We start from the raw sequence: 25,777 nt of genomic DNA, 5'->3' as shown, positions 1-25,777 counted from the left end.
TTAGTGGTGAGTTAATATTTCATCTTTTTTAATAATGACATCTACGTGTAATCAATGTTGATGGTTTAATGGAAGAACATATCAACCTTCATACCTTTATACAAAACAAAGTAATGTTTCGAAAACTAATAATATTTGTTTCTGCAAGCTTATTAGCAATTACTACATTACGGTTAGAACTCTTATTCAGTTTTCAAAACTGTCCACCTTCTTGTGGATCTGGAATAGAGATGCTTTGTTTTAAAATACCAGTATTAGTGAGGCTTCGGTTAAACCCAATATATGTATTGAAGACTGACTAAGTATTCACTACGTTCAAATAAATACAAATATGATATATACTCTTCTTCTTGGGTACTCTCCCAATGTCAGTCAACAGATCTGGAGGTACCAAACCTAAGGCACCGAGAACAATGGGAGTGACGAAAGCGAGGTCTGCATATTTTACATGTTTTTGTCCTGAATCGTGTCAATAACAGTAGTGTCCAAAAGGGACCGAAAATTCAATGCAAAAAGTGATTTCATTGGATTTATCAAAAAGGACAAGATCAGGTTTGTTCCCCTGGATTTTGTATTTATCATTTTCCATGACTGGTGACTGGTCTTGAGCAGCAAAGAGAAAGCCTTCTGTGTCACTTTTCAAGCAAGTCGATTTCATCCAAGCGAAAGACTCTGCTGGGCTGCTGATCTTCTCAACACACATAAACTCGATGCAGTGGTCGTTCATATAGCCTACTCTTGAAGAGCTGAGTTTGGACCGATTTGATATGGCACGTCACTTCATTGACACTCATTTCTGTACCGTCCAGCAGTTCAGAACCATCAACAAAACCAACACTGACATTGGGATTATGTCCCACATCCTTGGCTCGTTTAAGAAAACTGTGGAATGCCTTGTTTTAATCATGAGTCTTGACATGCTTCACAAAAGGATCATCAGACATAAATGTTTGCAAAAGCGCACGACACAATTACATCATGAAGAGACTTCACGTTACTCAAACCACGCTCTCACATTATGATTGGTACATATAATCGATTGAGGGAAATGAGATCTTTTGTCTGACATTTTTCTTCGTGTGAGGGTGTCAATACCCTGGATTCCTTGTTTCGCCCAATCAACAACACCTAAAGAATATGAAAGGATGGGTACTGCATAAGTATTTATGGCTTCAACTTCATCGTGAGCGTTCAACTCTGAACTCCATATTTTCTTAGGTCTACATTTGTACTCTGTCCGAAGTGTTTCCTTGATATGGGCATTCAGGAGTTTGTCCCTAACCTGATAGTACGTATAGGCCTGACCTTCCACGATATGGTAAAAAACTCCTCCCCAAAGTAAACTGACTGATCCTCCCTCTTCTACCTTACCACGTTGAGTGTGGATCCTCCATTATTATTATTCTTCTATACCATAGCTATCCAGGAACTAGAATCTGCTCAAATGCGGTTTTATTTGTCCCCCGACCAGTGGATCCGTTTGCATTCCAGTTATCATTCTCGTATCCCTGGGGAGTATACAACCCACGCTTCCTATTGGCGCTAGAAGGTTTTCACATCCGCCTCACATATCGGGTACCCATTCCCTGCTGGGTGAAATTTACACCTTCTCAGATATCTAAGTCAAAGATCTCTGAACCAGAAAAAAAGATATAATAGTTGAACCATTAAATATTACAGTACACATAATACGTTAACACAGTTGCCCGTGAATGGAAAGATCCGTTATAAAAAGTGTCTTCTTTATACAGTTCCCAGACGCCACCAAAATGCCTAAATGTCACCAGGCAATGTTTACTCTTCATGTCGAAACTCCCCAACATGACAATGCACATTTGTCTGTTTCCACGGACCTCCCTTCCTTTCGTTACTTCAAAATAATTCCAAACAGAAAATAAATACATGACCTCATTTCTCTGATTTACACGTCAGCATTGTTAGTTAGCGGAGTAGTTGATCCTCCCTGCTTGTCTCAACCAACGGGAGTCGCCACGCCTTCTGGTTTCCGCCGTCGTATCCATCCAGGCCGAGCACTTCTACTTTGTCATAACATCGCCGGGTTGCTGAGACAGGATATTTAGGATAATTATATTACTTGTAGGAAATTCATTTGCTTAGAATAACAAGCTCATATATTTATATCATAGTGTCATTTTCATCTTATTAATCATGTCATCGTCCCGTGTTTATTTCAAAACGTTTTCCGATTACAATTGAAATGACAAAGGGTATTCTTGCAAAAATCTTCCTAGATATGTTACAGATTGAATTAAAAGTTTTAATATATGTCGTTTGTCGAGTAGTGTATATATCGGATGTTTGTATACTTATCTAATATCTAATATATTTGCATGTCGTCACGAAGTAATTGCGCACCGGAGTATGATCTCTGCATTATGACTGACCCAACCATAACCACCTCTACTACTACTACTACTACTACTACTACTACTACTACTACTACTACTACTACTACTACTACTACTACTACTACTACTACTACTACTACTACTACTAGCACCACCACCACCACCACCACTACTACTACTATAACTACTACTACTTCTACTGCTACAGCTGCTGCTACTACTGCTACTGTTAAAATTACTACTACTACTACCACAACTATATTACTGCTACTAATACTACTACAACCACTATTACTACTACCACTGCTACTACTACTACTACTGATACTGCTACAGCTGCTGTTACTACTACTACTGTTACAATTACTACTATCACAACTATATTACTGCTACTACTACTACTGCTACTACTACTTCTACTACTACTACTACTACTACTATTTCTATAATTTCTATACTTCTACATACCCGCGAAGATCCGGGTTACAACAGGCCTTCATGACCCATGCTGGTCGTCAGAGTCGACTTACGATCGACTGATTGGGTGGTCAGACTCGTTTACGCGGTTGATGCATGTCATCGTATCCCAATAGGGTGGATCGATGCTCATGTTATCAATCACTGCATTGTCTGGTCAAGACTCAATTATTTACAGACCGTCATAACATAGGTGGAATATTGCCGAGTGCGGTGTTCACAAACAAATAAATTACTCATACAACTACTACAGCTAGTGTTACTACAGCTACTACAATGCGTGTGTTTGCTTGTCCCATGGTGTTCGCAGCTGTTCTGCTGCTGTTTTCACAACACCCACTGACCCGTGAAGATCCGGGGTAGAATAGGTCTTCAGCAGCCCATGCTTGCAGTGGTTGATGCATGTCATCGCATCCCTATTGCATGGATCGATGTTCATGATGTCAATCACTACATTGTCTGGTCCAGACACGATTATTTGCAGGTCTTCGTCATATGGCTTGAATATTGCTGCGTGTGGGGTTAAACAACAACTACGCCCACTACAAGTCATCGATTATCTGTTAGTCGCGGCTTTACTACTGCTTTTGTTACAAGACTCACTACTTCAAGCACATGCTGATGGTGCAATATTTGTTAAGATATAATCCCTCTACCACCTACTCAACTTAAACGACGTATTCGAATGACACATCATGCGCGTAGGCCCATTTCAAGTTTTATCTCCATCACGTCACATTTCCAAGAGTTCTCACTTATCGATATTTATCAGTAGTGATATATCTACTGATACGCGGCAGTGGATAGAATGTCGGCCTACCCTTCCGTCACTGTCGCTGTAAGTAAGTCACTCGGCATAGCCGTCACTGCTGCTTCCTCAAACAGGAAGTTATTGTATGAGGTATTTACACACACCAATATATACTACTCAAAAGAAGTTAAAGAACACTCAATTCTTTCATACTACCAGGGGGGCACGGGTGGCTCAGTTGTCTAAGGCGCCGCGATTCGCTGTGGAGAAACCAGAAACCTATGATTGTGGGTTCGAATCCCGGTTCGCGCCGTTTACGTTTCTAGGTTTGGCAGCACCATACTCGTGCTCGTGGGTTTCACCGAAGTGGTAAACGTCTGAGACCTGCATCACTTCGGGCTTTCCTCCCACATAAAGCTGACACGACGTGATATAACTGTAATACTGTTAACAGCGGCGTCAAACCCAACTCACTCACTCACTCATACTACCATACTTAATCTGTCATTGCATGAATACAACCTGGTGTTTTGGGAACATTGCTGAAATATTGCTGGACTATTGCTAAAGTCGGCGTTAATCAATACTCACTCCCAATCCTCAAATAATTTCCTTGTATTCAACAGAGTGTGATGCTTCACCTGATGTACAGCTAATGATTAATGTATGCTACTTCAAAACACCACATATCATGCAAACGTCCACACATAGTTTCTGTATTGTAGGAATTCTCCACAGAATTCTTTCAACATTCGCGTGATACTACACAATACATGAAGTAAGGCTTACTCTGTGATGAGTTACTGAAAAGCACAAAACATCATCTGCGTACATGGAACTAGTTACAAATACAGACAATTTTAAATTACCCTTTTCAACAAAAGAGTCAAAACCGTGTACATCATTTCAAACGTTACTGTGTTTCCGAAAGTGGGATTGTAAAATGAAGGAAAAACAAAACAAAGTACAATGCTATTTCCTTGAGACGTGAGTTAGCGAGCCACGCATCTTTACGCAACATACTGCCCAACATAAACAAGCTACGTCGTACCTGGTAAAGAACACAAATAAAAACGTCTCTTTGCCTTCACAAACAGCGTTAAATCACGATCAAGATAAACCCTCTGGCTAGTGGTTGACGTAAGTGAAAACACCAGAATCCTTCTTCCGCTGGCCCCGAGTCAAGTTTTCAATGAATCACGATTTCTTGGGATATATGCTATGCTATATGGTGGGGGTTTGTTGTGAGATGGTGGGGATTTGTTGTGAGATGGTGGGAGTTTGGTTGTGATAACCTGCAATTATCGGTATTTATACTTCAGGTTTTTCACAGAGGCAGATTGTTGTGGAAAAGGGCAGTTACAAAATTGAACGACTGTGCGCGTTTGTGTTAATGCCGCTTTGCGAAGTGTTTCAGATGTATCACGGCGTGTCAGCTTGCTGTGGGCTGAAACTCGCTCCCAAGTGATGCTGGTCTCAGATGGTTACGACTTTTGGTGAAACCCATGAACACTGGAATGGTGCTAATACACCTAGAAACATGAAATGATTGACTTATATCACACATAACCGAATCTTTCGAGACGCCAACGCGATAACGTAGTGAGAGCTTGTCTTCGTGGTAGAGGTTAACATTAACTACCTTTAAATCATCTTCATCCTCCCTGATATGTTTAAAAAAGGAACCAATCTTTGAGACAATGCGAGAAATTAAGTTAATCCCTAATATAAATATTATGACTTCACACTAATGTATTTCATTGTGTGTACGTCATCAATTGGCTTATTATATATATATATCACTACTACTACTACTACTACTACTACAACCACCACCACCACCACCACCACCACCACTACTACTACTACTACTACTACTACTACTACTACTACTACTACTACTTTCGAAATGTCACGCTTGCAAGTGACAAGTACCAAGCGTCCCCATTGTACACGTTGCCTTGGGTTTGATACCTCCCAATCTGTTGACTGTCACTGGGAGAGTACCATGGTTTGCTGCCAGGAATTCAGCCCTTCTAATAATAATTACAATAATAATAAACACTCACTCGAAGAATCATGTCAGACAATAGACCCCACCACCCTCGCGTAGTTTGATTAACGCGGAGGCTCTTCATGATATCCATTGTATTGCGCACTTTTGCACACATTTATTTGTCTGATGATCCTCTTGTGAAGCATTTCAAGACTCATGATGAAAGCAACAAGGCATTCCTAAGTTTTCTTAAACGAGCCAAGGATGGGGACATAAATCTCAGTGTCAATGTTGATTTTGTTGATGTTCGTGTACTGCTGGACGGTACAGAAATGAGTGAGTGAGTGTGTGTGAGTGAGTATGCTTTTACGAAGCTTTTAGCAATAATCAAGCAATATCAGGGCGAGTGACACCAGGAATGAGGTTCACACATTGTACTCATGTCGGAAATCGAACCCGACGGGTGTTCGGAGAGACGAGCGAAGGTTTTAACCACTAGGCTACGTAAAGGAATGAGTGTCAACCAGGCGAAGTGCCTTATTAAATCTGAACGACCACTGCATCGTGTTTATGTGCAGTGTGTTGAGAAGATCAGCAACCCAGCAGAGTCCTTCGCTCGGATGGCATTACAAGTGTAACACAAGGCTTTCTGTTTTCTACTCAAGACCAATCACTTCCCACTCGAAACCGAAATGTGTGATTTTGTCCAACACATGTAAGAGGATGCCCAGTATCTTCAGCGACAAGGATCCTTTAGAGGATGCCGAGTATCTTCAGCGACAAGGATCCTTTAGAGGATGCCGAGTATCTTCAGCGACAAGGATCCTTTTGAGGATGCCCAGTATCTTCAGCGACAAGGATCCTTTAGAGGATGCCCAGGATCTTCAGCGACAAGGCTCCTTTATTACCCTCTTCCCCATGCTTGTGGTTTTGACTCCCTCCATGGACCCATGAAAAGTTCTTGGTGGGTTCGACAAGGCAGCGCTTCCTTGGAGAAGTCCCAATTACTATTTTATGCAATATATACATTATATGTTTATTTACCTTTTATGTTTGCAATTGTATTTACTCCCAAATGTAGCTAGCTTGTACTCTACCCTATGGGGTGTTTGGTACATTATTGATTCTTGATTCTTGATTCACCGTTGTCACTTTTTGACATTTTTCTATGACCGTTCATCAGCTAACTGAATTGTTCGCACTAGTCAATGACGGAACTCCCTTTTCCTCCTTGGCGACAATTTCACGAAAGACGTGTGTCACCAGCGGGTTCCCAACCCGCAAATTCTGTACCGAAGGCTAACGATTGTAGTGTTCAGCCACGGCGACATCAGGAATTAACAATGACAGACTAACTAACATCAATACCAAAAGTTAATCCGTTTATACGCGGTGATATTTGTGATATATTCAGTTTGCTTCCTTTTTCATAATCAGAGCTTTGCTTGTTCATGATAGATCCATCAACATGGGCAAATATTGATAAATATGTTCGACTTGGTCCAATGAGAATTATTTACTTGACCCTGAACGTGCATTTTATAACCCGTGTCGTCAAAGTATAAAAGCGAAAGACCGTTCAGGTAGGGGCGCCTCACACAGTGTTCTCACAGTTTAGCATAGAACTCTTGAATATCTTTTTAAATACGGTTATCAAAACAATGTTGTTTTGGGTGCCAGCGTTCTTTGAATGTTCTTTGAATGTTGGCCATGGTTTAAATACTTTAGAGCACTCTACTAGTAATCGCTCTGGTTAATGTTCTAAGCTGTACTTCGGTGTCATTGTGTGTTAGTCTTTTGACGGCGGGTTATACACAGAGCCTGAGCCTGAGAGAGTACCATCTCTCCATCCTCCCCTGAATCCCGAATACCATATACTTTTTCACTCTGAGTATCATTGCCCACCCCTGAATCCTCCATACTACTTCACACAAAACCTAAAAGCATTGAGAAAGGGTGTGATTTTTTATGTTAAATTACTGAAAGCATTTTTGAAAAATCAAATATATGAAGGACAATTTTACGCACACCATTATTGTTTTATAAATGTTGAATCTGTGTACCAAATACGATTTTATTTGGGTCACGTGCACCCTGCTACGGAGTCTTGATTTCTCCAAAATAGACTCCGAATCCCGAGAACCAAAAGGGGGTTGACCACCTGACCACCTGATCTATTGTCATATTGACATTGTTATTGCGCTTATGTTAGCTTCCACGTTTGCCATTTCACGATAATAATGATCTAGAAAATGGTAATGTTGATAAAACGCTGTATATAATATATCATTTCATTTCGGAATCAAGTTCATATAAAAGCATTCGCGATATGTCACATTTCACACCAAAGTTGAGACCCACACTGACTCACAAACATCCATTGTTAAATGTGTCAGTGCGTATAATATTCTTTATTGGGGTTCGGTCCAAGGTGTGGAGACAGAGAAAATGCATGGCAAATTACGAATAATTCATAGAAAAACTCACATTGTGAACACATACGTGTTATGGCACTGAGTGACTCCAGTGACTGTGCAGTATACAATTGATGCTGTAACGCATGTATATAGTCGGGTCATGTTAACGATCGTCATTATGGGACGGGGGTAGGGAAGGGACGTGGGTGTGGTGAAGCGACCCTGGAGAGTTGACGATGAAGTCATTTACCCTTTAAGTCTCACACTCTCCTTGTTTTGCATAGTCATGGAGTCAAGAAAACTCATCATGTTGGGCAGTGCACGGATAGAGGGAGCCTACGTCATCAACTCTCCATCCCCGCCGAGTTCCGAACAAAATACTCGCACATTTAATCCAACCTAAGTTTAAGAAAAATATAAAAAATAGGATGTTAAGCTATTGAACAAAAACAAAACATAGCTAACGCATAACGCACTGCTTGACCTAATCAACCAGCCCACGCAACAAACCCTTTCCCAATAAAAACACGGTAAATAACAGCAACATTTGACATTAATCAAACACATCACATGGGAAAACAAATCGAACCTAGGAATAATGGGATGGACTAAGATGTAGGAAAAGAACAGCCGTGTTCCATAGTATCCGCAAACCAGAGGTTAACAACCCCCCCCCCCCCTCCCCCCCCCCCCCTCCCATCTCCAGCTGTATCATAATACGTTGGGATGGCTAAGGATACACTACAGTCGGAATGAAGTACTTCACCCACACTCCCCATACCCCTGCGTCACCACACTCCCATTAGCCCCCCAACTACCCTCGCACACCACACAACCCTGCCCCACCCAAAGAATCTCATTCCCACCTTCACTCCCGGTAGGTCACGTGTCAGACAGCAACGAATGCTGTCACATAGAGATACAGGCCAACCAGAACTCAGTTGCATGCTCAATCAGGGCATGTAGGTATAATAATACAGCCCTAATCGAAACTGTGTTTCATATGTTAAAGATGTGGCAGTAAAGCCTTGCGACTTAACAGAAGGCTGCCATTACTGAGAGTCAGAGGCCGAACTGTTGGGTAATCTCGGCCGTGTCATATTTCCCTGTAAATGCTTTGTAAATTGATTAGCTGAAACACGCATGTGTTTTGAGTCATTTTCACTCATTTCAGTCGCACTTCCCGGTTCAAAGATAAAAGAACGGATTAACAGTTTGTTTAGAAGACATTTGACGAGGAGTTTTAGTACATGCTGAAATTAGCCACCAGTATTTCTTGTGACGTCAGTCTAGGAAGGGCAGACTACCACCATGTCTCTCGTGGAACGGTGTTCGCAATGGCGACGTGTTTACGCCGTGTTATGTTTCGACTGCACACTGTCAGGACGTGAGAATATCGCAAACAGGGACTGCCGTATCTGAAAACATTTATATTGTCATTTGTTTCTGCATGTATACTGGAACTCATTTCTGTGTTAAAAGGTTTCCATTATTCCAAATGACGTGAACGTGGTAATAAACGAGCGTGTACACACCTACATGTCAACGAGGACCAAACAATATGCACCGGATCTGGGATTCGAACCGAGTGGCTGCGGTGAATAAGGCATGGTCAACTCCACCCTCTGGTTCTTATGTTAAGCTCTCGATTCATGATAGGGAATGGGGTTTGTGGTAGCAACTCAGAGCCAGCACGTGTGAATATCCTCGAATAGGCTACAAGTAAAGCACTATATGGTTCAAGTATTATTCAAGGGCGGTGTGATAGCCTTGTGGTTAAGGCGCTGGTTAATGATGTCGTAAACCCTGGTTCGATTACCAACATTTAGAAGTGATACACAATAGGAAGAGAATTTATGGATGTCAACTTCTTTATTATGAGCAACACAACGTTTCGGAGTATACACTAACTTCATACTCCTTGTGTTCCTCACAATAAAGTAGTTGACATCTAGGAGTTCTCTTCCTTAATATTGCAATGCTTCCCTAAACACATACTCATAAAGTCAGACATGTTTCAGTTATTAAATTTGAGGTGTGGTGGGGTAGCCAAGTGGTTAAAGCGTTCACTCGTCACGCCGAAGGCCAGGGTTTTGATTCCCCATATGGCTCCAACGTGTGAACCCAATTTCTGGTGACCCTCGCCGTTATACTTCCAGAATATTGCTAGATGTTGCGTAAACCCCATTCACTCACTAATAAATGTGAGGTGTATAAGCTTCAACGTCGCGTTCAAGATTATTGCATTTTCATAGTGATGATTAATGTTACCGTATTCGACGTTATAAGCGCCCCGCTCTAATCAGCGCCTACGGCGATATTTATTAATATATTGGCTTGTGAACAATCCCAATTAGCACCCCTTCCGATTGATCAATGTACATTCTGTAAATTCTGGAAAATATATCTGTCGTATATAAACATTTCAGGCTGACAGCAGAAACCACGAAATTTATCTTTCAACTGTTTTTCCCCCACCAAAATACCATTCTAATAGAGCCCCCTATTTCTAATTTTGAGAGCGCCCTGGGCGCTTATTACGTCGAATACGGTATTTTTAGTGCAATACGTTTTCAGAGAGGGTACGGACCCACCAGCACCACCTGTGTACGGCACATTGCTTGACTGTATGGCACATCGCCACGTTCTCCTTGAGCCGACGAGCTCCTTGATTCTGTGCTCTCCTTAAAGCATGGTCATCTTGCTCTGTTATAAACATACTTTATTTTCGAGAGAGACAGATGGATGAGGCAAAAGGTGCGAAACTTACATATTCAAGATGCTAACAAATAATCCTGAGAGTTCTAACTCAACCTCGTGCCGATTCCGTACAAGAACAGGTCCCGACAACCTGTGCTGGTCGAAAGTGCGACCACATGAATGGGGTGGTATTGCTGGATTGTCTGATCCAGACCACCGTCATTTTTGTGGAATATTGCTGTGTGAGACGTTAAACGTCAACTAAACAAAGAAACAAAGAAACAACGTTTAACAAAATAAGAAGTAGAACATAACACACGTATTTCTGAGATCTTCAGTGCAGTTTGTTTCTTGGCATGGGGATACAACCTTATTTGTTTAACTTACATACGTTTTTATACAGTTGATAAAATGTGAAGATCCGGTATAGAATAGGTCTTCAGCAACACATGCTTGCCGTAAAAGGCGACTATGCTTGTCGTAAGAGGCGACTGACGGGATCGGGTGGTCAGGCTCGCTGACTTGGTTGATGCATGTCGTCGTATCTCAGTTGCGTAGATCGATGCTCATGATGTCAATCACTGGATTGTCTGGTCCAGAATCGATTATTTGCATACAAACAAACAAACAAACAAACAAATGTCATGTTGTTGATTATTGAAATACCTGCCAGATTCGGTATGTTATCCTATGACGTAAATGGATAACACTGGTACGTCCCTTTTATGTTACTACGGTAACATTAATACCAACAATGATTCCATAATCCGAAAATCCGTTAATCCGGACGATTTCCTCGGCAACGGTAACGTTCGGATTAACGGGGTTTCACTCTACACCATTTAATGATGTTAGTGCTCTCACCTGTGTGATTATGATTGACACATGTTTTTTTGTTTTGTAAATAGCTGTACTATGTGGTTCATTTCGGTGTACTGTTTCTTAGCGTAAAGTGCCAGACAAAAAACAAGTAAAGGTTTTTTGATGGTATTATCTTTGATATGTGCAGCCCGGTAGTGTCTTGGACCTTGAGTTTGCGTTTCGGCGACTGTTTTCAGCCTAGTAATGTTTTGATAACGTTTTTGGGGCAAAACACGACTAAATTACCTTAATGTCTTACCAACGATTACGGTTAAAAGTACATCATCGCTAAGACATCTAGAGAGTTAACGCAACAATTTAAAAAATGCCATGAGAACCGGGTTAATTAAATATGCTGATTTTCCGTCAACATACTCAATCTGTGCACATTGTTATTAAAGTGTGTATTTCTGTGAAGCAATAATCCTTGGCATAATTTTTGAGTGTGTGTTTTTGTATGGAAATACGTTTGTGTTTGTGCTAAACGGTGTTGATGTTGTCAGAAGAAATTAAATATCCCCGGCCATCTGTTAAGCGAGCGTTGAACAGATAGTTAGATAGGTTTCTTCAACTAAACGTTCTTTCGTTCAGAGTGCATTCTCATTATTTCGTCATCCACGCAACACTGTGAAACGTTTCTTTGCAGCTTTTTAGCAGAGTTTGTGATTCCAACAAATCTAGACAGACAGAAAAGAAGACATGAGCAAAATGCATTAAAGGATAAAGACAAAGGATGTTTCCTTGCTTGACCTCATGTCGTGCAGAGTACGATTGGTTGTATCTTGTCACTAGCCACATCTCAGTGACTTGCACATTTCCCCCAATATGCAGAACATGTTACAATGGGTTATTGGGGTCATTCCTGAACTCCCAACAGCTACCCGTGTGGTATGGATGTGTCTCTCTGCCCACACCTTGATCTCGAATGGCGACACCGCCGTGTGACCTTTAGCGCATAACCTCGGATTAAATTAGGGTTTTACGTTGCCATGAAGTGTATCCGATTGTAATAGGCGCACGACACAGTGTAACCTCTTCGTTGTGGCTCACTATACAATTACACTGAGTTTTATCTCAGCACAAATGGGGTGTTCTCATAAATATTAGCTAAATCCGTTCTTTAACTGGCGGATTAAGAGATCAAAGGGACACCGATAATGACAAGGCTCGTCAGCTCTTGACTTCCAAGGTCGTCACTGGCACGGCAACTAACGTCGAAGTCTCGCGATAACGTTCATTGGCGTTAAATGGAGCGTCCCCTCTTTCTCAATTCGTGCCAAACTAAGCGAAATTACAAGAGTGTTCTTTTGCTGTCCCGCCTATTTAGTGAAGATATTCGATTACACGGTAAACTGTGGCACGTGCACGTTATATGCCGTATGGCCTCGGTATATGACGTCACATTTTATGTCTGGAATATCTGTTAAACTGAAGTCACCAGACAGAGTGAACTAGATCAGAACAAACTGACTCCACATGTGCACGATACTTTATGTGAGAATGTATGATCAGGTGTATAAACTTCTTTAATCTAATAATCGTGTTCATACACTACCATGATTCCTTCTATAGATAAGCTAACCTGCATCTTTACAGAATAAGACTAGACCTCCCATTATACGGAAATTGAAAAGGACACTGGTGGCCCAGTCGTCTTACTTGTAGAAATGCGTTGAGCCGAGGATAGTCCGGTATGCGTACCAGAAACCTATGATCGTTGGTTCGAAACCGGTTCGCCAAGATTATATTGCTAGGTTTAAACCGATACGCCGTGATGTAACTGGAATACTGTTCAAAGCGGCCATATACCCAAGTCTCTCACTCAGTCACTCAACTAACCAACACAATAAAACTAGACCTCCCGAGTTTGGAAATTGAAGGAGACGCGAGTTGCCCAGTCGCCTATAGGGCCCCAATGCGTTGTGCGGAGATGCGCCCCATATGAATGCCAGAAACCTATGTTCGTGGGTTCGAATCCCTGTTAGCCCTGATTATATTTGTTGGTTATCTCGTGGATGGTCTACTGAATGTGTTCAGTTAGGTTTCAGTTTTATGTCACATAAGTAAATCATTTCAGTTCATTTCAAATCCCATAGCTGTAAGCGCCATACTCTGATCGGCCTCACTTCAGGGGAGGTAACCCTCTTTTTTTCATAACACAAGGGGAGATAACCGTGTTGAAGGGAAATATCCACGTTTGAGACAATACAGGAAGGTTACTCATGTTGCAGATAAACACAAGGGAGATAAACGTGTTAAATGGAAATGTCTCACCTTTGATACAATCCAGGAAGGTAAATCATGTTGTCGATAAACACAGGGGATATAATCGTGTTGTTGATAAAACACAAGGGAAATATTAGACCGATAATATTTGAGATCTGGTCACAAGGGGACAAAGTGTGTTCGTAATAGTGAGTGAGTTGGGTTTAACGCCGCTTTGAACAGTATTCCAGTTATATCGAGGCCTGTCAGCTTAATGTGGGAGGAAAGCCCGAAGTGATGCATGTCTCAGACGTTTACCACTTCGGTGAAACCCACGAGCACGGGTATGGTGCTGACAAACCTAGAAACATAATCGGGGCGAACCGGGATTCTAACCCACAATCATAGGTTTCTGGCGTGTCCAAGGGACGCAAATCTGCACAGCAAATCGCGACGCCTTAGACGACTGGGCCACCCGTGCCCCCTGTGTTCGTAATAAGCACCAGGGTATATGACACGCAATGGAGATAAACACCAGGGGAGACAGCCACGTTGAAGATATACACCAGGGCAAATAAGTAGTCGCGTTGAAGATCAGGGGTACTTATTTGAGATAATCAGGGTAGAAGATTTGTGTATGATTGATATTGTTAGGAGGCAACAACCAATACTACTCACACACAACAGTATCCGGGAGTAATTTTAAACTGCAATTTATTTTTTAACATTATTTGTGTTCAGATTCAGTAGAAGCTCATTGCATTGTATTTTGACAATGTTAAGTTGTCTGGAATATAGTACTATTTAAAGCAGTGGTGAGGAAGCTACTATATTTAGATGATAGTGTGATGTGTAAACTTCAGGAACGGCGTGGACTTATGTAGAGCGTTAGAGAGTATTCTGCAAGGTGTTTGGGCTGAAAAGAGGACGAAGGCGTGATTATATCATCTGACATTACATCTGACATTACATCAAGACCAGCGGTTGTGTAGAGATCACTTATCGCCCTGGCGTGCCTACTGTTGCGGAGAGGAGATTCTTCTTCTTGTCGTTGTCATTTCCTCTGCTCTCAATTTGGGTATCGACACGTAACAGAAAATGGGGGTTCGTCCGGGATCGAAATTCAGTATATCACAAATTATTTGTCAAATTATTGGATAAACATTTCATTGTCTTATATTGTGTGGAGCCAACAATCACTATGATGTTAAGTGTAAATGAGGTGGTTAACCAGCCTCCTACGGAACTAGTCTCTTTGCTCAAAAAAGTCTGAACTGGTCGAAATGGCCAAACATTACAAACTTGACATCAAATCAGGCATGCTTAAGGCTGATGCCAACTGAACTGGTTGAGGAGGAAATTTTGGATGATTCGATGATTGTTTGATTCGATATTCTCTATCGTACAACAGAACGCTGGCCCATATGTACTTACAGCCGCAAACGTCTTGCATATATTTCAGGTAGTCAAGGATTTCTTGTGAATTCATATCTCCTGACTTAATCCCATCCATTAACAGTCCCATGTTTGCGTATGCCCACATTTCAGTGGTAACTTTGGATAGATTAGGCAGTTTACGCCCCAAATCGATGCTTACACCTTCACCAATATCTACTGTTTGACTAGGAGTATCAAGGGAGTCAACCCATAAATAGTCCATGAAATCTCTTTGTTTACCTCGTACGCCATTTTGTTGAACTGTGGCGGGAATTCTTGTCACGTGACCTCGCTCTGCCGATTGTAGCTTCTCAATCTGCAATTTAAGATCGTTCTGCTTCTTCTCCAGACTCAAGTGAGGCAGTTCTGCCTCTATCTTCTGACTGTAACTTCAGTACATTTGCCTCAAACCCGTCATCCGCCGGTCTCCCGCCATTAGCACCTTCCAACTCACTCGGCAGACTAGGCCTTGATCTAGATTCTTCATGTGGAGAGTCATACAATCTAAAACTCTCGGTCATAGGACCGTTCAAAGCCTCCATGATCTCAGGCATTCGTTTACCGGCCGTTTTTCGTTTGGGTTTCACATCAGGATTAGATTGCGCCATTATAATAACGAAAAACAAACAAGCCTGTTACGTCGTTCTGTCTTACGTCGTGACGCCATGCATTTCCAACTGCGTCCTCTAATGAATAAGGGGAGATAACTCTGAGCCACTTGGAACACAGAATGCAAATTTGCGGTCTAAAGGGAATAACTCTTAGGTACACCGTCAAAATATATTTTAATTAAAATAACACTTTGAAAGAGAGAAACTGGCTATGAAAATTGAAAAAGAAAATCGGCTTAGAGAAATGGAAGCAGAAAAAGAGAAAAAGAAGAGAGAAAATAACGGCTGAAAGAAATTGAAGCTGAGAATGAAAAATTGAGATTGGAAGCTGATAAAGAAATTAGTCTGAAAAAAATTGAATTTCAGAATGATCGCTCTCTCAGTCTCCAACAGGTATGGATCGTTTGATCCTTCCAAGCAGCTTAGACTTGTTTCTCCCTTCTCTGAACGTGATGTTGAAAAGTTTTTCTTACATTTGGAAAATGTGGCTAACAGTTTGAATCAGTGGGCTATGTTATTGCAAAGTGTTTTGGGGAAAAGCTCAGGAAGTTTATTCTCCTTCACCTATGCATATGGGTTCTGATTATCAGGTTGTTAAGGCTTAAGTTTAGAAAGCTAAGAATAATTTATTGGTTCCTGAAACTTACAGGCAAACGTTCAGGTCTGCTAAGAAAAGGGATGATTCTACTTTTGTTGAGTTTACAAGGGAGAAGGAAACTCTGTTTGACAGGTAGTGTACTTCAAAGGAGGTCAATGGTGATTTTGATGGTTTCAGGTAGTTGGTGTTGTTGGAGGATTTTAAGCAGTGTATGTCAACGGACATTCGAACCTTTCTTGATGAACAAAGTGGATCAGTTACACATTGCTGCTTCTTTGGCTGATGGTGAATCGCGATCTCACGGGGTTAGGTTTGTTTTAAGTAGTCAGGGTTTACTAGCAGGATAGTTCATCCGCTCCTAGATCTAGTTCGGGTTCTGATTTGTTGACAAAAAGTTCTACTCCAGTTCAAAAGATACTTCAGGATTTTCGTCAGAGCCTACCTGTAAATATTGCCGCAAGCCAGAGCAATCAATTCTGAGTGTAGAAATCTCGCTTTCAAGAACAAACTACCTTCCCCGATTGCTTTTGTGAATGTCAGGTCACAGCCTTTTTGTGGTTTGGCTAATGAGGAGTTAGCAGTTGTAGAGTTGTCATGAAAGTCTGTTGTAAGAGAGAGGAATGCTCACCTTTTGTTAGTAAAGGTTTTGTGACAGTTCAAATGTTCAGCTCATTGCCGTTTTTGGGGAATACTGGTGATATTCAAACTCTGATTTTGGATGGTATTTTGCCACATTCTTAGGAGTCATCAGCAAACATTGAGGTTTGGTGGTTTTACCAGTGCACCTCTCCATTTTGTGAATTTGAAGACAGATTTGGTGTCTGGGTGGGTCGGTGTGGGGGTTGTAGAAACTCTACCTGTTAAAGGTGCAGACTTGCTCATTGGGAATGATTTGGCAGGAGGATGTTTGGCTCAGACTTGCTCATTGGGAATGATTTGGCAGGAGGATGTTTGACTCAGACTTGCTCATTGGGAATGATTTGGCAGGAGGATGTTAGTCTTGAGCCTAACTTTTCTGGAAGAACTTGAAAACTTGAAATAGAAATTCCAGGTATTTTTCCTTTGTAACTCGTGCTATGGCTAAAAAAGGAGTTTTTTTCTAAGAATGACTCCAGTTATGATTTGGCTGGGACTGTAATAGATCATTCTCGTGACCTTTCTAGATTTCTAGAGAGAGTACTCAAAATTCTGACAGTATGGCTGTTGTAAGAAAACAGTTCTGGGTAGGGAGGATTTAGTTAAGTTACATAGGGATGATCTAGAACAGGTCACTCTGTTTAAAAGAAGCCAACAAGGTTCCAGTTTGCTATTATTTCAAGGCCAGTGTTTTGATGAGGAAATGGAGGCTAGCAGATGTACCTGCTGAAAATAAACGGGATGTTTTCCATCAAATTTATCTTCCAAATTCATATCGCAAACATGAATCTCCTTTGGCACGTCATTTGGGTGTGGACAAAACTTGTGACAAAATTCTGTCCCATGTCTTTTGGCCTTATTTGCGATATGATGTGGCTGAATTTGGGTGTCAAAAAGTTGGCAAACTTGATCAGAAAATCCCAGCTGCACCTTTGAAGCCCATTCCTGCTTTTGAAGAATTTAGCAGGGTCATCATTGATTGTGTTGGTCCTTTGCATAAAACTAAGTCATGCTTACTGTGTGCTTCCACAAGGTTTCCAGTGGCTATTCCCTTACGAAACATTATAGCTCAGGTTATCATCAAGGCTTCGGTAAAGTTCTTCACCATGGTTGGTTTGTCTAAGACTTTCAGTAAGATCAGGGCTCTAATTTCGTGTCTGGTGTTTTCCAATAGGCTACTCACCAGCTGGGCATATCATCCTGAATCAAGAAGCATTAGAGAGGTTTCATCTGACTCTTAAGAATATGATAAGGACTTATCCTGAGAAGGATTAGGATGAAGACATTCATTTGTTGTTTGCTGTGTGGGAGTTCAGGAGTCCCTAGGTTTTAGTCCTCCTGACTTTGTCTTTAGCCATACTGTTCGTAGACCTTTAAGGCATTTGAAGGAGCATTGGCTTAATGATATGGCTGACATGTCTCATTATTTCGGACTAGACTTTGAAAATCTTGTGAAGACGCTCAGGATAACTTGAGGGAACCTCAGGCCAAACTGAAAGCACATCATGACAAAAAGTCTCAAGAGAGAAATTTCAGTCCTGGCGAAGGGGCGGTCGGGTAGCCTAGTGGTTAAAGCGTTCACTCGTCACGCTGAAGACCCGGGGTCGATTCCCAACATGGGTACAATGTGTGAAGCCCATTTCTGGTGTCTGCCGCCGTGATTTTGCTGGAATATTGCTAAAAGCGGCGTAAAACCATACTCACTCACTCACTCACTCAGTCCTGGCGATAAAGTCGTAGTGTTTTTGCCTATCCCTGGTCAACCATTACGTGCTATGTACCACGTTCCGTGTGTCATTGACGTACGTATCATGACAGATATGACAATGTACCTGCTCAGTGTAGGTGGAAGGTCAGGTACAGCCTGTACCAGCATAGGTGGAAGCTATTTCAATATTCCATGTCCCACAAACAGAAAAGAACTTATGAAATTTGAAAAATTGACAAACATCAGAGAAATTATTCCACGATTGAAAAGAATGCTTTACAACAATTTGAAGTGTCCTTGGGTACTACTTTGTTTCCAATTCAGGTGTACACTGATCACAATCCAGTGACTTTTGAAGATCAAAACACAATGCCTGATGCGCTGGAGTCTTTGCAAGAATTTAAACATCAAGCATATCAAAGGCAAAGACAATGTTATAGCTGATGCATTGTCTCGAGTTGGTTGAATGTGATCAATTCTGACTGCAAACACGTTTTTCATCCTTGTCAACATTTCTCATAATTATCATGTATGATGTTTGCTATTATTTACTGTACTCAGCAGTGTTTGTACTTTCATCAGCCGGGAAAGTTCTCTTGTTCTATGTTCAAACACCGCCTCCGTGGTCTAGTGGTAGAGCGTCCGCCCGGAGAGCGGAAGGTCCGGGGTTTGATCCCCGGCCGCGTAATACCAAAAGACGTTAAAAGATGGTACTTGTTGTTACCCTGTCTGGCGCTCGGCATTAAGGGTTAAAGCAAGGACGGTCGGCTCGGAGTCAGTATACTGTGTCTGAGTGGGGTATTCATGTAAAACTGCGGCATGGTATCTCAGTGGGCTAGCACTATAAATCGGCATCCGTCCGGTCTTGTACAAGCAGCCACACACACACACACACTCACGTGCATGCACGTCGCTATATAAGTGCAATAATCTTGGACGCGACGTTAAACCCAATTTCACCTCACCTCTATGTTCAAATATTCTTTCTCCGAAGGGCCAGAGTATTACATGGCAGGGTAACAATTTGTAATTGTGTTTACTTTTTATCATTATAATCTCGTAAAATAAAATGGATACAAATATTTTTCAGACCGGATTTACACGTTACACTCTAACCATGGATATGGTATTCTCCAACAAATATGTTCCTACCAGGAAACTATCACCAATTACCCCTTGTGGTTTTAACAAAATGATGTCCTATCGCCAGATCTCGAAAAAAACATTATTCATTACGTCGAGGGGGTCTGATAAATATTTCAATACAGTTTTGCAAATCAAACATGCAAACACACAGACAGCGTGAGATATGTACATGAAATTGATATTCCTTCTTCGCACAGTGCCCCTTAAGGTATAACGATGGTCATGTAGGACAAAAGCAATTCACAAGCAACACGCACGGGGAACGGGGATACCTGCATACAAACGCTCCAATTGTTCATTGTTCACCGACTCCTTTGTGTGAGTTCAAAGTCAACGGTTTTCTCTGTCCCTTTATCTAAGCGCATCGACATTTTTGCTCATTTGGGTATGAAAATGCGCAATTTCCTTCTAATGTCCCCTGAAACAAAACCTGTCTGTTGTCTGGGTCTCACAATTGATGTTGTCAATAGGAAGGGATATGATCGTGCATTGTTCCAGATCTAGACGTAGAAGACATTGACCCTCATAATGCCCTTTTTAAGAAGCATATATTTAACATACTATGTGTTGGTAGGTCGTTATGTTTCAGGATGGTCTCGTATAGATTTCACACATGAGCTTCAAAGCGTTAAAATACATTATACATACGGTAACAACAATAATAGATTTCGGTAAGTGTAAACCTCGTGTTAGAGAGCACCGAGTGCGAATTAGTGGTTTAGGGTTGAGGACTGTGTCGATTTAATTAAAAAACAATCTAAGCTTGGTTGGTTGGTATGTTGTTTAGCGCCGCACTCAGCAATATTCCAGCTATATGACGACGGTCTGTAAATAATCGAGTTTGGACCAGACAATCCAGTGATTAATATCATGAGCCTCGATCCGCGCAATTGGGACCGATGGCATGTATCAACCAAGTCAGCCTGACCACCCGATACCGTAAGTCGCCTTTTACGACAAAGCATAGTTGCCTTTTACGGCCAGCATGGGTTGCTGAAGATCTAATCTACCCCGGATCTTCTCCGGTCCCATCTAAGCAACCAACTGGTTTATTAGCAGTGGGGCGTGAGTTTGTCACGCATCTGTATAATTCAAATAATTTCGTTTCACATCCCAGATGTCATTCTGGCAATTACACTTAGTATTATTTACGAGGGAGTGAAATTGGCTCAACGCCGTTTTGAAAAGTATTTCAATAATGACAGGGCGTGTCAGTTTGATGTGGGAGGAAAGTACAAAGTGATACTTTGACGTGTACCACGTTGAGGTTGGTTGGTTTGTTGTTTAACGCCGCACTCAGCAATATTCCAGCTATATGACGGCGGTCTGTAAATAATCGAGTCTGGACCAGACAATCCAGTGATTAATATCATGAGCATCGATCCACGAAATTAGGATAGATGACATGCAAGCATGACCACCTTGGGGAAAACCACGAGGACGGATGTAGTGCTGACAAACCAAGAAACATAATACATATGTTAAAGTAAGGGCGAAGCGTGGATAGTCCTGGTATGTCAACGGGGCACAACTCTGCACAGCGAATTGCGGTGCCTTAGACGACTGTGCCCTGCGTATCATTTATAACAATCCTGATTAGACAGGGTCTGGACTCGAGTCCATTTCCATTTTACTACAACACCCTAACTTAAACTGAGATTGTTTCAATGTAAAGCTTTACGCCGTGTTTCGCAATGTTCCAACAAAATCACGACGGGTCGACAGGAATGGGTTCTATACATTGTGGGGATTCGAACCTGGGTACTGTTCGTGACCGAGCAAACGCTTTAACCACTAGACTCAACCCATTCCCCTGTATCTCCGTGATAGGGCAAACATACTTAGAAACCGAGTGATGTAACGGGGAAATGTGATCGGTTGTTCATACCCTATGCTATATTTGATGACAATTAAACACGAAGTTATACATTCGTCAGTTTCACGGATGTAGTCCCAGGATCAGCTGATTGTGGGTTCGATTCCCAGAATAAAAGCAAAATGATTATGATTATTTTGTTTGTCAGCACCATACCCGTGCTGGTGGGTTTGAACCAAGTTGTGAACATGTATGCTGCGTCATTTCATGTTTTACACATTAAGCTGAATGACTCTAAAATAATTAAAATGCGGTTCGGTGCGGCGTGAAATCCATCTCATTGGCTCTCGTGCACTAAGGTAATGCCTTCAAGCATACTTTTTGCACTGACGTATAAGTGCACTGTCATCGAGTACATACATATTTACACTCAACTGTAAACAAACCCTATTTCCAAGACCCGACTTCATCTGTTTTGGCAATGTACCTAAATATATGTCAAATTTCAGCACAGATGCTTAGTCGTCATATGATCTTCAGCGGAAATGTGATGGGGCGGAACCGGAAGTTATGCCTCGTTTGAAACAAAATAGTTCGGTTGTCTGCAGGTATGTGTGCCCGAGTTATGACGGTGATGGCCGCCCATCTCACGGGGATTGGTCTGGTGTATCTTATCAAGGTATCTGCTAGGAATACTTTAAGAAATAACCCATACGTTACGTGGCGCAGTGATACACAAGATCGTTCATGTCAGTTGGTACGTGAACAGATGGAAGAGAAAGTGCACGTCTTATGAGTGCAGCAATAACCTGCCACTTTGCTTACGTTAAGAGCATGGAATTCTAACCATGGTAAACACACTGTTTTTTACATGATGTAATAGGATTTAAACTACATGTGCACTTTAAGAGAGGCTTCTGCTTCATGTACATTCGATTCATAGATTGTTCCCATATATGGAATCGAATCTGGGTTTCAGCCTGTATTTGAATAACAGTACTTATTGTCAAATGGTGAATATGTGCACGTGTAAATGTTATGTTATTGAAAATGTTTTATCATAACAAATACATTGAAAAAACTAATACCCGGTAACATGACAGAGCGAGACACGAGGGGTGGTGTAACAACTCAGTTCACAGTGTCATTATCAGGTGTGACCACCATTTGCCTTGATACAGGACCGCCTCCGTGGTCTAGTGGTAGAGCGTCCGCCCGGAGAGCGGAAGGTCCGGGTTTCGATCCCCGACCGCGTCATACCAAAAGACGTTAAAAGATGGTACTTGTTGTTACCCTGTCTGGCGCTCGGCATTAAGGGGCTAAAACAAGGACTGGTCGGCTCGGAGTCAGTATACTGTGTCTGAGTGGGGTATTCATGTTAAACTGCGGCATGGTATCTCAGTGTGCTAGCACTATAAATCGGCATCAGTCCGGACTAGTACAAGCAGCCACACAAACACACACACGTACATGCACGTCGCTATATAAGTGCAATAATCTTGGACGCGACGTTAAACCCCATTTCACCTCACCTCACCTCACCTTGATACAGGCGAAGCCAGGCGAGCTAGGGTTGTGTTGTTCCAATGTCAACCAAAGATTGATCCAACTGAGCTAGTAGTAACAGGCGGACAGGACAGTACAGCAATATTATACTGCCCCAAATAGTCTGTTACAACACGTGCAACGTCTGGGCGGACATGATCCTGCTGCAACGTGACGTTACGTCTTCTTTTTGCACAAAATATAGAACAGGGCCTCGAACAATGTCGTCCCGATAGCGTACGCCATTCACATTATCATCATCAATGATGAGTTGTGTTCTCCAATGTCATGCCACCCCATACCATGACACATCCACCCCCAAACTGACGACGTTAAGTAACGCAAGCGTTGCTAACACGTTCTGGACGTCTGTAGACCCCTAGGCCTGCACGATCATCAGCTCTGCCCAGATGAAAGCTGGACTCATCTGTAAATAGTATACTGCCCACTCTTGTCTTCCTCAAATGCTCTCTTCACAAAGCTAGGCTTGCCTGACGGTGACGTGGCACAAACATGGCGCATCGCTTGACGTCGGGGTCGGATGTTGTGCTCCCTCAACTAGAAATTAATCTCAAACCAGGAATTGCCCAAACTGTTTTTTTTTGTATCGATTCCGTAGATGCAACCGAATATGTTTGTCTTGATGACGTGACGTCACACGTGGATGACTAGGCCGTGTTAAGTCATGAGTGTTGCCCTGCTGTAGATAACGTCTACAAAGAGATGAACATTAAAATATTGGCAGCATACCTACGATTATGAATTTTGAAGCCCTGACACAGCGTTATTTACGGTTATATACATATAAAAATCCGCGATTGAATAATAACAAAACATATATTTTATTGAAATATATATTTTATTTCAAAACGAGAAAAATGTATAATTCCCATATCCTCAATTAATATCTGTAAAAATATAAACAGAACACGCAATAGAAAGACGAATCTTTGGTGCATCAGTGCCATAATTCTGGCAGCTCTAAACAATGAGCATCGTCACAACACCTCTATAACACAAGCCCCAGGGGCTGCCCTGTTAGACAGGGATAAATGGAATGACGTTAAAATGTCCAATAACACATATCGTGAAACACTTATGTCCATCTTGAAATTAATGCATAGCAAGTGTTAATAAGTGTCAAAACTTTCAGAGGCCATATGTGTAAATGAGTAAGTTAATGTTTTATTCAAGAACTGTCAGTAGAAAGTTACTTCAGTGAAAAAAGAGATGGATACACACGATGGCACCACGGGGGCAGTTGGTCAGAATCAGTGTTTGGACGTAGAAGACTTGGTTATCTACGTGATGGGAATACCTTGTGTGTCATTTCAAATATGACAAATCAAATTGAAGAAACGCCAAGACGGATATATTTCACTTTTTGTACTGTTGTTTTTCGTTTTGGATAATAAATATTTTTGACAGTTTGGTATAATTATCAAACACTGGGAAAGAAGCATGACAATATGTCGGGCAAAAGAAAGTATACACTTGAAAATTGCATTGAACCAAACCATTACAAACGTTACAATAAGGTTACAAGGCTGAAAACAGTCGCCGAAACACTGCTTATCTAAGGACATCTAACCTTGATATCCTCATTAAATACATAACCATCCAATAACTATTTCTTGTTTGTTCATTATTAGCCACAATCAGTGATACGTGTATACTTTCTTTTGCCGTCAGTATATTGAGTGTCTCTCCTGGGATCCCCATTGGTTGAACATATGTGACATGTGATATAAACGTACTTTACGAATGTCAATATCATGAATGGACTGGAATAAAATATATGGTAAAAAGTGGAAGTAGAAAAATGCAAAACCATGGAATGTGAATTAAATTGTATAGCTTGATACATCCTCTAGTCACCAAAGGTAAGATAATATTATGTGTAATAAGAATTAGCCAAGACTTTCAGCAACAGGTGTTTCATAACGTCAGCTTTAGGTAAAACAACAGATAAATCTTTGCATAGAAAGTAACGAACGGTACTGAACTGTATCGTATAGTCAATATTTCAACCACAGCCAGGCGATTTTGGCTTTTTTAGACACACATGATTAATAAGTGCGGTGTCTCATGCTTGGATATATTGAGCCCATGAAGGAACTACTTATAAGGAAGATTCATCCTCCAGCTCCGGGCTGTTGTCTTCTACATCAAAACAAACCAAACCTCTTCTTCATCTCGAGTTGTTTCCATTTTGGTTTGGAGAGATAGTCATGTTTTGTAATCTTGAAAATCTTCTTGAATTCTTCATCTGACAAGTATTTCTGTTGAGAGAAGAGCAGGTTTTCATCAAATAATGGCGATATTTCATATACCCTACCAAGCAAAAGAAAGTAAACCCCAATGTATGATGGCTGAAATGAAACATACAAAAAATGGATGTATTTGATATGGGTATTATTGTCGTGTTTTGGACTTCAGTTTAACGTATTTCGGTGACTGTTTTAAGCCTCGTAACGTGTTGATAACATTTGTTCTGTTGATAA

At 41.4% G+C, this 25,777-nt stretch overlaps 1 protein-coding gene across 1 annotated transcript in view; it reads right to left on the bottom strand.

Annotated features, from left to right (window-relative positions):
• Nucleotides 1-24,176: 24,176 nt before the first annotated feature.
• The window catches only part of LOC139469532 (advillin-like), a 110,305-nt gene continuing 108,704 nt past the window's right edge, over nt 24,177-25,777 (bottom strand). Inside the window, exon 27 of the mRNA XM_071251720.1 lies at nt 24,177-25,555. Coding sequence (XP_071107821.1) covers nt 25,442-25,555 — 114 coding nt within the window. The 3' untranslated portion in view covers nt 24,177-25,441. The remainder of the gene's footprint in view (nt 25,556-25,777) is intronic.

The sequence above is a fragment of the Haliotis cracherodii genome, unplaced genomic scaffold, assembly GCF_022045235.1.
Source record: "Haliotis cracherodii isolate W230 unplaced genomic scaffold, xgHalCrac1.p SCAF_2, whole genome shotgun sequence".
NCBI lineage: Eukaryota > Metazoa > Mollusca > Gastropoda > Lepetellida > Haliotidae > Haliotis > Haliotis cracherodii.
The sequence above is the reverse complement of the archived record's forward strand: the minus strand, read 5'-3'. Positions and strand labels throughout refer to the sequence as shown.